A 16,067-nucleotide genomic window follows, 5' to 3' on the forward strand; every position below is an offset into this window, starting at 1 on the left:
TGATTAAAAAGTGTACCTTTAATTTTTTTGAGCAGTGTATCACTCAGCGTGGGTCTATGATAGGGCACTGGCCAGCAGGGGCACAAAACCTGGAGTTAGGGTGAGAGCACCTCTAGAATCACCTGGAAAACAGAAATTTTATATAAAAAAATAATCATATATACGTTTTTAAATATCAATTCTTATATTTATAAATTATATCTATATTTTGATGAATATTTCCTTTAACTGTCAGTGGGATCCTGGGCACCCTTTTTTATTTCCTTTTTTTCCCCATCACATATTTTATTAATCATCATAAATTAGGTATCAATCGAAAACTTATACCCTCATCCTGTAAAAAACATTTTGCAATTAGACATTGCTTTACCATGGAAACAGTATTTAAATTCCTTTTAGCAGGCTTCTCCCCCCTAGTGAGTGGTCTCATGTTTGAGATAACAACATTTACTGCACTATTTTATACTGAAAACATTTTCTAATCTTGACAAAACTCATATCGTTGGAAAGGTCTGAGACTCAAGGTTCCATATTTGGTGTTTTGTGATAGAAGTGATATTGTGACAGACATTTATTCATTTGTTACAGGTCAAAGCATTAAAAAAATTAAATGTGGGTGACACCCGGTGGTTATTTTTGGTACAGCGCCTAAACAAAATCTCCTGGGAACTTAATTTGTATATACTCTTTAATTTTTTGAAGTGCTATATAATCTGATGAGTATCTTCTTTAAATAGAGACCAACCTTAGGTCTGTATTCCAAAGTATTCATGAATTACAAAAAATTAAGTTTGAATAGTGCATTTTCATGTCTAGGCTCAAAAAGGGAGGTGACAGTTAAGATCAATGATCTTACCATACATCCAAGATTTTCAGTGCCAGTCTGTGAGTTTGATTCCAGGTGCAGGCGGATCCAGACCCTTCCACCAAACCCCCACCCCCGTCCCCCCCATCGCTGGTTTCTCCTACGTTAGTGAACACTGTGTTACTGGAGATGGTTGCCATGGCATGAGGGTTGGTCTTAAGGAACGTCCTGGGGACAACTCCAAAGAAAAGAATAAGAGATATCGTGCTAAAATAAGAGATATTGTATTTCTGGCTGCCTATAAACCCACACTGTCAATAGTTGCATATGCTGTCTAGGACAACCCTGTCAAATTTCATCCAGACCATGACATCCAAACTCAACCTTCCAGCCTGGCAGTGCTGGTTTCACCATGGCCAGGTTAGTTCTCTTTCGAAAGGGAACTCATACTGCGTCAGAGGACTAGGGGAACTACCTCCACATGAACCAGTGTCTGAAACACTTATCCAATCTTGGCAATATCATATTGACTGGCGACAGCCCATGACATCATATCAATGCGACCTGAAAGTATATAAGGGGCGCCCAGATAACATGTCATCCTCGTTTCGTCTTCAGGGACTGCGATGTGTGAAGCACTAACATGGCAATAATGAAATGCACAGAGAAGCTTAGAAGGTTTACTAAGTGTGCGGATCTGTGTCCTCGTTATCTGACACTAGATGACACACACGAGCTGTGCAATCTCTGTTTGAGGGATGAGTGCACACGGGAAGTTACCTGTGAAAATGTGAGCAGTTTGACTGCCTGTGAGCGTTTTCCTTTGAGAACACTTTGTTCTCATCTGGTGCTCTTCTCGAGGGAAGAGAGTTCAGCATCTGGACCTGGTGGCACTGGTCCCACTGCTGAGGCAGAGCGGAGACTAATATCATGGGGCTCTCAGATGAAGCGCACCGAACAGTTTGAGAGGGTTGTGACTGCTTGCGCAATTCAGCGGCTTATGAGAGCAAGCTGCTGGGAGAGGAAGCGTTGTCATCTGCATCCTCAAGTTCAGCGGCGAGTGCTCTTCCAGCCAAGCAGAGGAGGATAGACAGGGTGAGTAAATTACTGAATCCTCTCAGATACCCTGTCCCGCATATGCTGAGCTGTTGGAGATTATGGAACGTGTTAGTAGAGAATGTGTGCGGTAAAAAAGAATATTGATTGGTTTCTCTCTGGCCATAATCCCACAGCTCCAATGAGCCTTCCATTCCTTCCTGACTTGCATACTGAGGTTGTGGGGGCACGTAAGAACCCATATTCTGCATAAAAAAGAAAAGTAAAAATGCCCTTCAGGCTTGAAAGGGTGGTAGACTTCACATTTTCCATGGTGTTTGGTTGCCACCCTGTGGGCGTAGGATGACTGTTTCAGGTCTTGGTTACTATTTAAATACTGAAGTATTTTCTTTATAGACCACTCTTTCCTGTGTGTCTTTTTTAAACAAAACAGAATACAACTCAATACTTGACAAATACATGAATAAATAAACAAACATTAAGGGATATAAATAAATAAATAAATAAATAAACCTGAGCAATTCAGTAAATTACCTTTAGTATATTACCTGCATGGTTCATACATTAATATATGTTAGAACTATTTCCTTCGAGCAAATACGTTTCAATAAGTGCCCACTTCTGTTGAAAAAAGTCAGATTTTACTTGCAAGTCGACAGTGATTTTCTCAAATATGTATATCTGTTTCAGTCTTTGTTTCCACTCTGTCACAGTAGGTTCGTTCATCATCCAGTTTACAGTGATTATCTTCCTGGCTGCCATTAATAATATATGTAATGCAAATAAGTGGGATTTACTGAACTGATCCAAGGGGAAACCATCAAGCAAAAAAAAAAAAAAAAAAAAAACTGTGAGCTCTTCTTAACATTTTACTAATTTCCCTTTTAACCCCCTGCCAATACAATAATACTTTGGGACATTCCCAGAATATATGCACATAGTCCCCCACCATTCCACATTCTCTCCAACACTGTGATAATGGCGATGTACTGTCAAATTTGGCAACCACCACTGGAACTCTGAAAAATCTCATTTTCATTTTCCAATCAAATTCCTTCCACATTTGACTACTTATACCCTTATGACAGCCAGCGCATATATTTATCCACATCTCGTCCTCTATTACTGTATTTGACTCCAATTCCCAATTTCTTTTGATATGAAACGTGTCATCAGAGCTCGTGCTTGCCTTGAACAGTGCATAAACAAAGTTTACACAGCTAATATAACCCTCAAATGGATCTTTACAAAGTGTTTGTCATGCATGCGGCATGTATGCGTCGGTTTATGTGAGTATTGTATACAGTTATATTGTTTACATTGATTCTGAATGAGTTTGAGGTTATATGCTCCGTGGCTAATGGCTAATGCTACACTGTAGGAGAGATTTATAAAGAATGAAGTTGTGTTTATGAATTATACAGACTGCAAGTGTTTAATAATGAAAATAGTGACGGCTCTAGTCTCCGTGAATACAGTAAGAAACGATGGTAACTTTAACCACATTTAACAGTACATTAGCAACATGCTAACGAAACATTTAGAAAGACAGATTACAAATATCACTAAAAATATCATGTAATCATAGATCATGTCAGTTATTATTGCTCCATCTGCCATTTTTCGCTGTTGTCCTTGCTTGCTTACCTAGTCTGTTGATTCACCTGTGCACAGATCCAGACGTTAATACTGGCTGCCCTTGTGTAATTCCTTTCATAATGTTGGGAACATGGGCTGGCATATGCAAATATTGGGGCGTACACCCCGACTGTTACGTAATGTTATGTTGAGATTCGCCTGTTCTTCAGAGGTCTTTTAAACAAATGAGATTTGTATAAGAAGGAGGAAACAATGGAGTTTGAGACTCACTGTATGTCAAAATGACTCTAGTCATTTCTAGATGTACAAAAAAAGGTCTATTCTAGAGTAACTGTACATGTGACATGAAAGTAAAATCCTTCTCTTTTGGATGCAATTGTCGCCAAATATCTGTTAAACCCAATTCTCTCATTATTCCTAAAAGGGCTTTTACTTTTTTTGACTGTGGTCCCCTATCTGCTGGTAACCTATCCACATAACTATCTAATACACAGTTAAAGTCCCCACCGATTAAATACATTCCTTCACCCTTCTGTGCCAACAGAGAGAAAACATTCTTGAAAATTGTGGATAGTCTTCGTTAGGTGCATAAAGATTAAGAATCGTTATTTTTTTGCCTGAAATTGTTCCAACTACCATGATGTATCTCCCCTCTTTATCCTTGTATACTTGCTCCACATTAAAAAATACTGACTTGCCAAACATGATTGCAAGACCTCTCCTCTTCCCCTTGTTGTATGAGGCACTATAAACTTCCTTTTCAGTTTTAAATGTTCCCCATCAGACAGGTGGGTCTCTTGCAGCAATGCAATAGAGCATTGGATTTTTTTAAGCTGATGAAATATTTTCTTTCTTTTAATTGGGCTGCTCAGACCTTTTACATTATAACTGACACAGATTAAATTGTCCATTGTTTGATGTTGTATGTGTTAGTAACCAACATGTTCCAGTGATAATAAAAAAAAAGAAGAAGCTGTCAGGGGCAGATATTTAACATATACAAAAACAAAAACATGAACTATATACATGAACAAGACTTCCATACATCCATTCGGCCAAGCTGTCGTCTCACAGGTCAAATCCCGATGTAACAGGGGCAGGAAGTTGTGACGCTGACTCCCTGGGGTACCAAAAGTGCACCAGGTGTGTGTAGCCATTATGTTATTGAAACACGGCCGCCTCCAAGAGTGATTCCCACTTAAAATTCAAAATACCAACAAGTATCCGTCAATTTAGAAAAAAAATAAATAAATAACTTATTAACCCGAAAATAAGAGAGGGGCAAAATAAATAAATAAATAAATAAAAATTCTTAAATGCATGGATCTCAACAAAGTGCCACTCTCTTCTATAATTTAACCAGAGTTTACTCACATTCTGAAGCAGAAATATCCAGTTTAAATGTACTGTTTACATATATTTAAACGGATCATTCCTTCTGTAATAATGCTTGAAGACCTGCGTCGGACAACGCTGTGCTCAATCCATGTCCACCTTTACCCTGCACTGACCATCTGAAACAGTCCGAAAATAGCTGGGTCATTTGGGACACAAATGCAGTTTTTTCCACCTTTTGACCAAAAGATGTCGTTAGTGTGCACCGTGTTGAAAAGCTTAATTAAAGTAATGAACCTTTTTACGATAAACTTGAGGGTGCTTCACAAAGATGATTATGATATTATGATTATGATGGTCTGCCTTTGGCTTTGATAGTGAGAATACCCTTTCAGGCTTGTAAGGGTGGGAGACCCCACGTTTTCCATGGTGGTAGGTCGCCAGCCTGTGGCCGAAGTTTGAGCTGTTAGTTGTGTTCTGGAGGAGTTTGGTTCCGGCTTGGGATATTCTGGACCAGTCTCTGATCAAGGACTTCTACCGGAAGCGTGGTAGGCCTCTCCCTGGGGCGCTCCTATGAGGGGGCTACTGTCATGTCCCTGGGCTTATCTGTCAGTTGTTCCCCTGTCTGTCGTGCGTTGTTGTTGTCATCTGTAGCACATGTGTGCGCTGTCATTGTGGTGTCCCCAGGTCCAAGAACGTCAAGCCCTATGCACTGTCTCGTCTTTTTGGGGCCCCTGGGGGGGGGTGCGCCGGCCGATACCATTGTTCCCAGGGAGATGGTGGTAGGGTCTCTTTCCTGGGGTATCGAGAAGCGAGTGGAGGAGGCTGTACGAAAGAGAGAAGTGCCAATGGAGTGTCCGGAGGGCAGGCTATTCGTGCCGGCTGGGTTGCGCCCTGAGGTCCTCTGGTGGGGCCATTCATCCAAGTTGACCTGTCATCCGGGAGTTCGGAGATCGCTGTCCACCATCTGCCAGTGATTCTGGTGGCCATCCATGGCCCAGGATGTCAGGCAGTTTGTGTTGGCCTGCTCGGTTTGCGCCCTGAACAAGAGTTCTAACCAGCCACCTGTTGGGCTGCCTTACCCTCTGCCCATCCGCTCCCGCCCCTGGTCACATATAGCCCTTGACTTCGTCACTGGTCTTCCACCATCAAGGGGCAACACTGTAGTTTTGATGGTAGTCAATCGCTTTTCCAAGGCGGCCCATTTCATTTCCCTTCCCAAATTTCCTTCAGCCTGGGAGACTGCTCAAGTGGTGGTTGATCACGTCTTGCGGATGGTCTTCCGTTTCATCTTCATGGTCTTCTGTTAGACGTGGTCTCCAATAGGGGGCCACAATTTGTCTACCGGTTCTGGAAGGAGTTCTGTCAGCAGATCGGGGCCTCTACGAGTCTGTCATCAGGTTTTCATCCTCAGAACAATGGGCAGGCTGAGCGGGCCAACCAGGATCTGGAACAAGCTCTCCACTGCCTGACATCCCAGAATCCGAGCTCTTGGAGTCTACAGCTATCCTGGATTGAGTACGCCCACAACTCCTTGCCGGTGGCAGCTACAGGTATGTCCCCATTCCAGTGTTCCATTGGGTTTCAACCTCCTTTGTTCCCATCACAGGAGCCCGATGCCACTGTTCTGTCTGCCTTAGCCTCATCCACCGGGTACACCCAGTATTCCATGTTTCTCGGGTCAAGCCTGTGTTTCATTCTAGACTTAACCCATCTGTTTTTGTCCTTACCTCCCCTCCTCCCCATCTAGTGGATGGCTCTCCAGTCTTCACTGTCAGAAGGTTGCTGGATGTTAGATGTTGGGGTCAGGGCTTTCAGTATCTTATGGACAGGGAGGGATAAGGTACTGTCATGTCCCTGGGCTGATCTGTCAGTTGTTCCCCTGTCTGTCGTGCGTTGTTGTTGTCATCTGTAGCACATGTGTGCACTGTCATTGTGGCGTCTTTCCACCTGTTCGGCATCAATTAAGTCTTCTTTCAGCATTGTCTCATGTTCTGTCGTGTCGTGTGGATTCCTGCCTCATTGTTTTGTGTGCGCCCATGTCGTGTCGGAGTTTTTCCAGTTTTGTTTTCATCTTTTAGTTGCTGTTTGTTTTTCACCTCTCGTCCTGAATTCCCAGGCTGGCCTCCCCTGCATTCAGTCCTGGTTGCGCTCTCCGTCTTCCCGCACAGATCGCTGTGTCGTTGTCCTGCTTCACACGCTGCCTGAGCGCCAGCCGCCTACCGCCTCAACTGCACCCCCTGCTGCATGACACCGTCCTATTCAGGCTCTTCAGCGGCTGTGTTATTCTATGAAGAACACTGCTCTAAATTTGCTTTTGAGATTGCTCCTGTCTGGATTATAGACTGCATTTGTGTTGACTGTTTGAGAAAAGACGTTAAAATAAACCTTTTGAGAGCCTGCAGACTGAGTACGTGTTTTGATCTGATCTGACATTTAGAGTATTGTAAAATCCAGAGTATTGTATATAATAAATGAAGACCAGAAAGAATAGGTCATTAAAACATTTGCAGATAAGAGAGGAGAAGCAGAAGCCCAGGAGAGCAAAGGAAGGAAAAGCAGAATTATCAACGACTCAGTCCATATTATACCATAAGCATATAGGGAAATTCCCAACCCACTCAAACCCATTATATCATAAACTGGTTAGATGCCAAAAATAGATATAAAAATTGTTTTGATCCCCTTAGGGAATTTTGCAAATCTTACACTATCAAATGTCAGCAGAAATAATAACAGACATATTTTGATCGGATTCAAATGAGCAACTAATTCTGATGTACTTGGCAGGCGTCCAATATCTAACCACAAATGTGTCAACATGACCTGTCACACTTGAACACTTGAAGAACAATTGAATATAGCAAGCATACATACTATTAAATATAAAAGAATAATAACCATAAAGGGTACAATAGCAAGTAAATACTTGAAAATATGATGAGAATTAATATACAAAGTAGAAGTACATAAATATATGAACTCAAAAGTAAAATTGATAAATCATAAGCCATAAACAATTAACATAAATATGAATAAAATGCATGAATATGAATATCGACCATTTTTGGATCCACCACATAGTGTAACAGTAGTGAATTTATCTCACACACGTGTCCCACCAAATCACATCTACTGTCCTGCAACAGAACAATAACCAGGTGGTCACCCTACTTGTTAGCAACTGCTTTTTACAAGGCAAGTTAAAGCTTTATAAAAACTAAAAAAAAAAAAATCACAAAAGGGTATTATTGATGTGTTATATATCGTAGAGGAAAACATGAAAATATCTTGAGCTTGTGTTAACCACAGACTTTATTTTAGGCATTTAACCAAAAACTCACTGACTTCAGGAAGTTGGAACAGGAAGTGTTAAAATATGAACTCATATTTGTGTTTTGGCCTATAAAAATATACCATCCCTGTACCATTCCTTGATGCAGACATAACGACATATAAAAACAGCAGGGATCACTCATAAACACTTTTGCTGAATTGTTTTTTATTTTTTACATTACATTGTTGTCACTGCTGCCTCACGACTTTTATAAATGAATTAGCTTCACCACTGAACTGCTACATTATATTACTCAGCAAGAACGTGGCAATGCTGCTGTTTTTTATGTAATCAAACTCAGCTCTAGTGTTTGTAGAGAGATGATGTACAGACATATAATTCAGAAACCTCTCTCTCAAATTAACTAATATAAATGTTATTATTTAATCAAATTAATGTGTCTGATTTAAAACAGGCAGAATGCTAGATCTGTTACAGGAGAAACCTGATAAAACCCTGTCAGTGTTTTCACACATGACCTTCAAAGCTTCATACATGGATCACAGAAGGAACATCTCCTGCACTGCTACATATCCAAGAAATACATCTAATGACTCAACTGTGGAGACCACCGTGATGCTACGAGTTCTGTGTAAGAGATTTGACTTCTTACTTCCCAGAATGCTAGAATGAGTAATTTTAACCCAAATTTTGACAGTATTGTCAAGTAATTATGATATAAGAGGGATAATCCAAGGCTAGCTATGCCTCACATGATTTTATTGTACTTCATGTCGGGGTCGGTGTTTGCTTCCAAGTCATGCACTAAATTTGTGTAATGCACACCTGTGGATTATCTCTGAAAGGGTAGGTATCACACACAGTTTCTACCAATCTCATATCACTAAAGTCATGTTTAAAGGTGCCCTAGAACGTTCTTTCACAAGATGTAATATAAGTCTAAGGTGTCCCCTGAATGCGTCTGTGAAGTTTCAGCTCAAAACACCCCATAGATTTTTTTAAATTAATTTTTTTAACTGCCTATTTTGGGCCATCATTAACTATGCACCGATTCAGGCTGCGCGGCCCCTTTAAATCTTGTGCTCCCTGTTCTCGGCTGTGCTGCTCCAGACGTTAATACTGGCTTGTGTAAATCCTTGAACAAGGGCTGGCATATGCAAATATTGATATATTAATGATTCTGACTGCTACTTAACAGTCTGTGTTATGTTGAGATTCGCCTGTTTTTCAGAGGTGTTTTAAACAAATGAGATTTACATAAGAAGGAGGAAGCAATGGAGTTTGAAACTCAATGTATGTCTTTTCCATGTATTGAACTCTTGTTATTCAATTATGCCAAGGTAAAGGGCACCTTTAAACATACTAGAAGAAATGAGACACCTTTAGAAACTTTAGGTTTCAGATTTTTTTTTTTGTTTTTTTTTTTTTTGTTTTTTGTCAGACAAATAATATTTTACACAACATCAGTGTCTCCTAAGCCAGCATTAAAATAGTGTAATAGTTTGTGATTTTAGTTAGTATTGTTGATGAGCAAAGTTTGCAAAAACAAAGAGTACACAATAAACATGATGAATAAACATGCAAATGCTAACATTTATCAATAATATAAATTAAAAAAAAATTATTTGAGCATATCTGCATATTCTTGTTATGGCTTCCATCTTTAAATAAATGACAAACATTTAAGCACAGAATGAACAGAGATAGATTCATGATATCTCATCCTGTTGTGCTGCTGGGAGATTGTCAAGAGAACATCACGTCACTCAGTGTTTAATAGATCTCTCATAGAGGAAGACGTCTTCATGAGCTTCTGCTTTTCTTTGACTGCACTGCTCTGAGGTAAGGCTTGTCTCTTGTGAACATTTAAAATGTATAAAGCAACATATTGTAAACATTAAGTTCATGACAAGACTTATTTAATAAGATATTAATCAGTGGAGAGTCTGCAGTCTGAACCCTGAAGTGACTGTTAACTCTTTAAATCTCTGTAGTTAAACACAGTAATAAAACAAGCTGAAGGTAATATTATTTTTTTTTATTTTTTTATTTTTGGCACACAAGTACATTTAGTTTCTTTCCTGTGTTTGTGTCAGAGCTCCAGTGATGTCTGTGTTCCAGATCACATCCTTCATCATCATCGGCTCTGTGTTTCTACACACTCACTCAGGTTGGTCCATATTATACTGTTTATATTTTTATTTATTTTTAAATAATCACATTTATCAGCAGAACCAATTGATATGATGACACAAGAGGAAAATTAGTGTTCAGGCATGTGATTGGCAAAGGATAAGAAAATGTATCAAGTAAAAACTATCTTTGTCTGTTCTTCAGATAAAGCTATCATAAGGCTTCAGAAGACTTTAAATACAGGGCACTAGTCATATCTAAGTCATCATTACTCTTATGGTGTTTTTTTTTATTTATTTTTTTTTTTTTGAATTTTTGAATTTTGACTTCCCTATATATGTCAGGGTACACTTTTCTTTTTTTTCTGAATTTTGATATTTGAGTGAACTGTGCCTTTGCCTCTCTAAGGTTTAAGTCATAATGCACTAATGTGTTTTTATGTTTCAGCTGATAATTCTGCTGTGATGTCTCAGACAGTAACAGCTCTGACAGGCTCTTGTGTGGAGATTCCTTGTACATTCAACATCTCCGATTTTGAGGACAAACATAACACTATTATTGGGATCTGGCTGAAAAATAAAACACAGGTTACTGAAATTGTTTTTAATAGCAGCAAAATCATCATTAGAGGATTCAGTGACATACAGATAACTGGAAATCTCAGTGAGAGGAACTGCACAACTGTCTTCTTTAACATCATAATGAATCATTCAGACTCTTACTACTTCAGACTGGAAATGGAGCCAAATGTGTTCAGAGCAACATTTAACCCCAATCAACCTGATTCAATAAAGACTGTGAACATCACTGTCATAGGTAAATGTCATCTCCACTGTCTTTAACATACAGGTTCTTATGCTTTAGTTGTAAGTCACTTGATAAATTTAATAAATACATTCAAATGTAAATATTATTCACATCATAAACTAATATCACTAAGAACAGTTTCTTAATGATGAACTACAATCTTTTTTTTTCTGTAGATTCACAACAAACTCCTGAAAAACCCAATTATCAACACTCTGTGATGGAGGAAACAACAGTCAATCTGAGCTGCTCTGCTGAAGCCCCCTGCCCCAAACATCCTCCTACAATATCCTGGTCCAACATCCCTGAAGCTGCCAACATTACAACACATTTAAAGGTAAAATCTAATAAAACCCAGTCAGTGTTTTCATACATGACCTTCAAAACTTCATACATGGATCACAGAAGGAACATCTCCTGCACTGCTACATATCCAAGAAATACATCTAATGACTCAACTGTTGAGAACATTGTGATGCTACGAGTCCTGTGTAAGAGATTTGACTTCTTACTTCCTTAAATCCACAAAGTGCTGCTTAAACAGAATTTGGTGTTTATCTACCCAGAAATGTCTAATGCACTGGTGTTTTACTGCTTTCCCTATTTATCTGCTTGTGTTTTTGTCAAAAGTTCCTCCAAAAGAAACTCACATCACCATCTATCCATCTGCTTCAGTCTCTGTTGGCACTAATGTGAATTTGACCTGCAAAAGCAAAGGCAGTCCATCAAATGACATGAACTACACCTGGTACAAACGTGGATATGAGAAGCCTATAGCTCAGGGAATGAAGATTACCTTCAATGCAACTCAAAAGAATGCATCATGGTATTTCTGCACTGCACAGAATCAACATGGAAAACAGTCATCAGCAGAGATCCAGCTCACAGTTGAAGGTGAGTTTACACAATCTAAATGTAGAGAACAAGGTCATTTACAGATCTAAAGCAATAAAGATCATTTGAAATGCAACATTTTGTCCAGTTACAGACATTTCACAGGACATGGGACCACCTAGACACTCTATGCTTATAATTGCTGGTTGTGTGGGAGGAATCGTGGCATGGCTCATGCTCTCTGCTCTTGGTTTTTGTGCAAGGTAAATTTAGTTACATTTTCAGTTACTTAATCATCACTGAGGTCATTTTGAAACAGACCATTTTAACATGTGTTTATCATTGTGCTTGTGTTAATTTAAGCCTCAGCCAGAGTTAGAACATATTTGACTTAATAAAGTGATCAGATCAGCTTTTACAAAGCATTTTAATCTTGCACAGTCAAGTCAAGTTTTCAGTTTAATTATTTATTTCCTCTCACAGGACCAGGACAAAGACACACAGGGGAAACAATGCTAGACAAAATGAGTCCTTGAATCAGGTTTGTGAACTTCCTCACACACCAGTCATTTCACACCACTGCACGAACATACAGGGGTGCCGATAAGGGGGGAAGTTAGGCACACTCTTTTGGGGCCCCAGAGATCAGTTTTATTAGTAGTAACAGTCAGATTACAGTCAAATGTTACATTAACTTCCAACTAACATTTAAAAAACATTTAGCAAATATTAATAACATCATAAAGACATTATGACAATGTTGTTCTAAGAACGTTTTCTTTCAATGTTATGAGAATATTCTTTAAGCAAAAATAACATTGTATGGTTGTTCCATGAACGTTGTTCTCACAATGTTTTCTCTCTATATTATGAGAACATTCATTAAGTACAGATTACATCGTAAGGACATTTCATGAATGTTGTACTCAGAACGTATTATGATAACATTATGAAAACATTCAGCAAATAATAACATTAAAGAAACACTCCACTTTTTTTGAAAATAGATTTTCCAACTCCCCTAGACGTAAACAGTTGAGATTTACCGTTTTCAAATCCATTCAGCCCATCTCCGGGTCTGGCAGTACCACTTTTAGCATAGCTTAGCATAGTTCATTGAATCTGATGAGACCAATAGCATCTCGCTCAAAAATGACCAAAGAGTTTCGATATTTTCCTTATTTTAAACTTGACTCTTCTGTAGTTACACTGTGTACTAAGACCGACGGAAAATGAAAAGTTGCTAAAATTGGTACCGCCAGACCCAGAGATCGGCTGAATGGATTCAAAAACGGTAAAACTCAATTGTTTAACTCTAGGGGAGTTGGAAAAAGAGCCAATTTTTTTAAAAAAAGTGGTGTTCCTTTAAAAAGGATATACTGAGAATATTATCCTAAGAACATTTTCTCTCAACATTGAGAACATCAGTCAAGTTAAAATAACATCATGAGAACGTTCCAACAATGTTGTTCTAAGAATGTTTCCTCTCAACGTTACGAGAATGTATTTTAACTATGAAAACATTATAAGACTGTTACTGAAACATTATTTTAGGAATGTTTTTTTTTTCTAACATTTACATAACTTTTACATAACGTTAGTTAAAATTATGGAAACGTTCCCTGTTAGCTGGGTTTATATTGACAAAGCGGCTTTTAAAAATGCAGTAAGATAGATTCTGCAGCCAATGAACTCACATTTAAATAGCAAGGTATACACCTTATTTTGCAGTGTGGAAGTAAGATATTTTCTCTGAATGTGCAAGAATTCTGATTCATAAATAACTAGAAGAATAACAAAGTGCAGTAAACGTTAACTTTGTTATTCTTACTATTAAGGCAATATTAAAATGTGGTACATTTAATGTATTGTGGTACACAATAATATAGTAAGAAATACCAGTTTGCAGTATATCAAGCAGAAAAAATTAGCTGTTTTGTACAGCTAAAAATAACTGGATGGCACAGTAAGCCGGACACACTCAGTTTACAAATGGCCATGCCTGCTTTTATGTTCAAAATAAGGTTGATAATGTTTGCTGTGAGCTGGTCCTGCAGCACACTATCAGAGTCCCTCCGAAACCACCTCTGCCTGTCTAGATCTGCTAGGGGATTTATGCATGTCCATGCAGCAGCAGAATGTCTATGTAGCAGTAGCAAGTCCATACATACGCAGTAGCAGCAGCAGCATCGTGCTTAGTAGAGTCTGCTGAGACCAAACACATTAAAACTGTCATATCCATTAACTATTCCTAGAGTTGTCATGGTTGCAATGCTCACTAAAATATACAACAAATATTTGTTTGTTTGTAATTTTTAGGTGCAGAATGAAACTATAGACAGAAATACCACCTATGATAATGTCCTCACCATCACCAACCAGGACAACAAGATCTCTGATGATTATAGTGTGTGTGAGTTCGCGACTCAGACTGACCACAATACAGTGAAAGACTCAACGGATGAAGACGACAATGAAAAAGGTTCAGATGTAGTATATGCTGAGGTCCATGTGTTACAAAAAAAAAAAAAAGCCAGCAGTGTTGTGTCTGAGGTAATTTATGTTCAGGTGAAAAAATAATTTTTTACATCTCACAGAAAAAAAAAAATAAAAATCTATTAATGAAAAATGCAGCTACTTGAGGAAAATTACAAAAAAATTAGACAAAACAATTGTCTGATATTGCTTGCATTCAAATTTAAATGTATGTTATATTTCTGTATGCTTGTATTGCTATAGTATATTGCTATATACATTTTCAGCTTTTTATTTTCTGATGAGTAATGAATCTGTTTTGTTAAAAACAGTGAGTGATGGCATTTCTTTGTTTTCATTTTGTTGAATAATAAAAAGTTACACAAAAATGTATGACCTTTTTGTCAGTATGCCTTTTTTTCTGTTAATTTGTTGCAAAAAAAAATGTACATGCAACATTTTATAACTTAAATGTGTATATAATATTCCAAAATAAATGAATAATTAGTGAAGTTGACAACGTAATTTTGGGAGTGAACCCATCTAATCTTTCAATTAGTGAAACTCAAACATAATCTCAAGAGGAGGGAACCCTAATCTTTCAATTACATTCAGAGCATATAAGCAGCTACTCACCCTGCTCTGGCATCAGTTGTTTCGATATCCCTTCACCTCCCCAACTCCACCACATAAATTAGGCATCTCATCTATCGTACTCCTCTTCCAGGCACTAGCAGTCCCTGAGGGGTATATCCAAGCTCGAGTTGAAGCTGCTTCCTTGAGCCCCTCCACAGCGGACAGCAAGCCAAATACGCTTAACCTTATTAGCTTAAAGATTTTATGAGGAAACAAACTCGTGAAAAGGGTGATACTGCTTTGTGGTGATTGATTCATACGTTTGTATAACTGAACGAGGTTTGACTAGGACTACCTTATCACAATAGTCTTTTGTGAAATCAATTGAAGTGACAGATAATGTATTTAAAGTTTATACAAAATCTGTACTGTGAGGATTATAGGTGTGGATTTGTGTGGATGCTGTGAGCAGGGGCGGATCTACCGGGCTGGCACAGGGTGGTAAATGCCACCCTAAGAAAAAGCATTGCCACCACATCTGCCACTCCAGATTTATTCCAGTATAAAATATAAATGTACGCAGTGTTTTCTGCATCACATTTTAGTAACATTGCTATAAATGCAATGACATTAAAAAAATACAGTGAAAAAAAAATGGCAAGAAAACACATTTGCTTGCTCCGTGTAGTTAATGTCATAAACAGTGTAATAGATGTGCTAATTGACTGGTATGTTAAGCCACGCCCATTTTTATGTACGTAAGTTCTCCGTATGTGTTGAGCAATCAGTAAAAAAAAGCAAGTGTACATGCAAAGCGTGTGTCTGTCGTTCATCTCTCCAATCCAGCCTCAAACCATAATATATTACAGTGGCGACCAGGATTAAGAGTATATTTAGAGACTGATAGTCGCTGAGAAACACTGTTGCACTTGTCGTAAAAGAAACTTAAAAAGGAAGGAACAAGGCACGAGTGAAAAGCTGCTAACAAAGTAGCTAACATGGCAGCAATACAGTTTGGCCGTGTGGATGAGTACAAGGAATCGAAGGAGGATTTTGAATCGTAAATTGAGCGTTTTGAACAGTGGCTGTTGGCGAATTACATTGCAAGTGAGAAAAAGGTTAGTGTGTTTCTCTCCGTGATCGGGGCAG

General features: G+C 38.5%; 1 protein-coding gene across 1 annotated transcript; it reads left to right on the forward strand.

Annotated features, from left to right (window-relative positions):
- Positions 1 to 1,853: 1,853 nt before the first annotated feature.
- LOC137014263 (sialoadhesin-like) lies at positions 1,854 to 14,678 on the forward strand. The gene is made up of 10 exons (XM_067378495.1): positions 1,854 to 1,900; positions 8,560 to 8,724; positions 9,874 to 9,935; positions 10,190 to 10,263; positions 10,674 to 11,042; positions 11,210 to 11,524; positions 11,664 to 11,927; positions 12,016 to 12,130; positions 12,351 to 12,408; positions 14,187 to 14,678. Exons 4-10 carry the CDS (start codon positions 10,200 to 10,202, stop codon positions 14,445 to 14,447), a joined length of 1,446 nt encoding a protein of 481 aa, XP_067234596.1. The 5' UTR covers positions 1,854 to 1,900; positions 8,560 to 8,724; positions 9,874 to 9,935; positions 10,190 to 10,199; the 3' UTR covers positions 14,448 to 14,678.
- Positions 14,679 to 16,067: the final 1,389 nt, after the last annotated feature.

Source organism: Chanodichthys erythropterus, chromosome 23, assembly GCF_024489055.1.
Source record: "Chanodichthys erythropterus isolate Z2021 chromosome 23, ASM2448905v1, whole genome shotgun sequence".
Lineage (NCBI taxonomy): Eukaryota > Metazoa > Chordata > Actinopteri > Cypriniformes > Xenocyprididae > Chanodichthys > Chanodichthys erythropterus.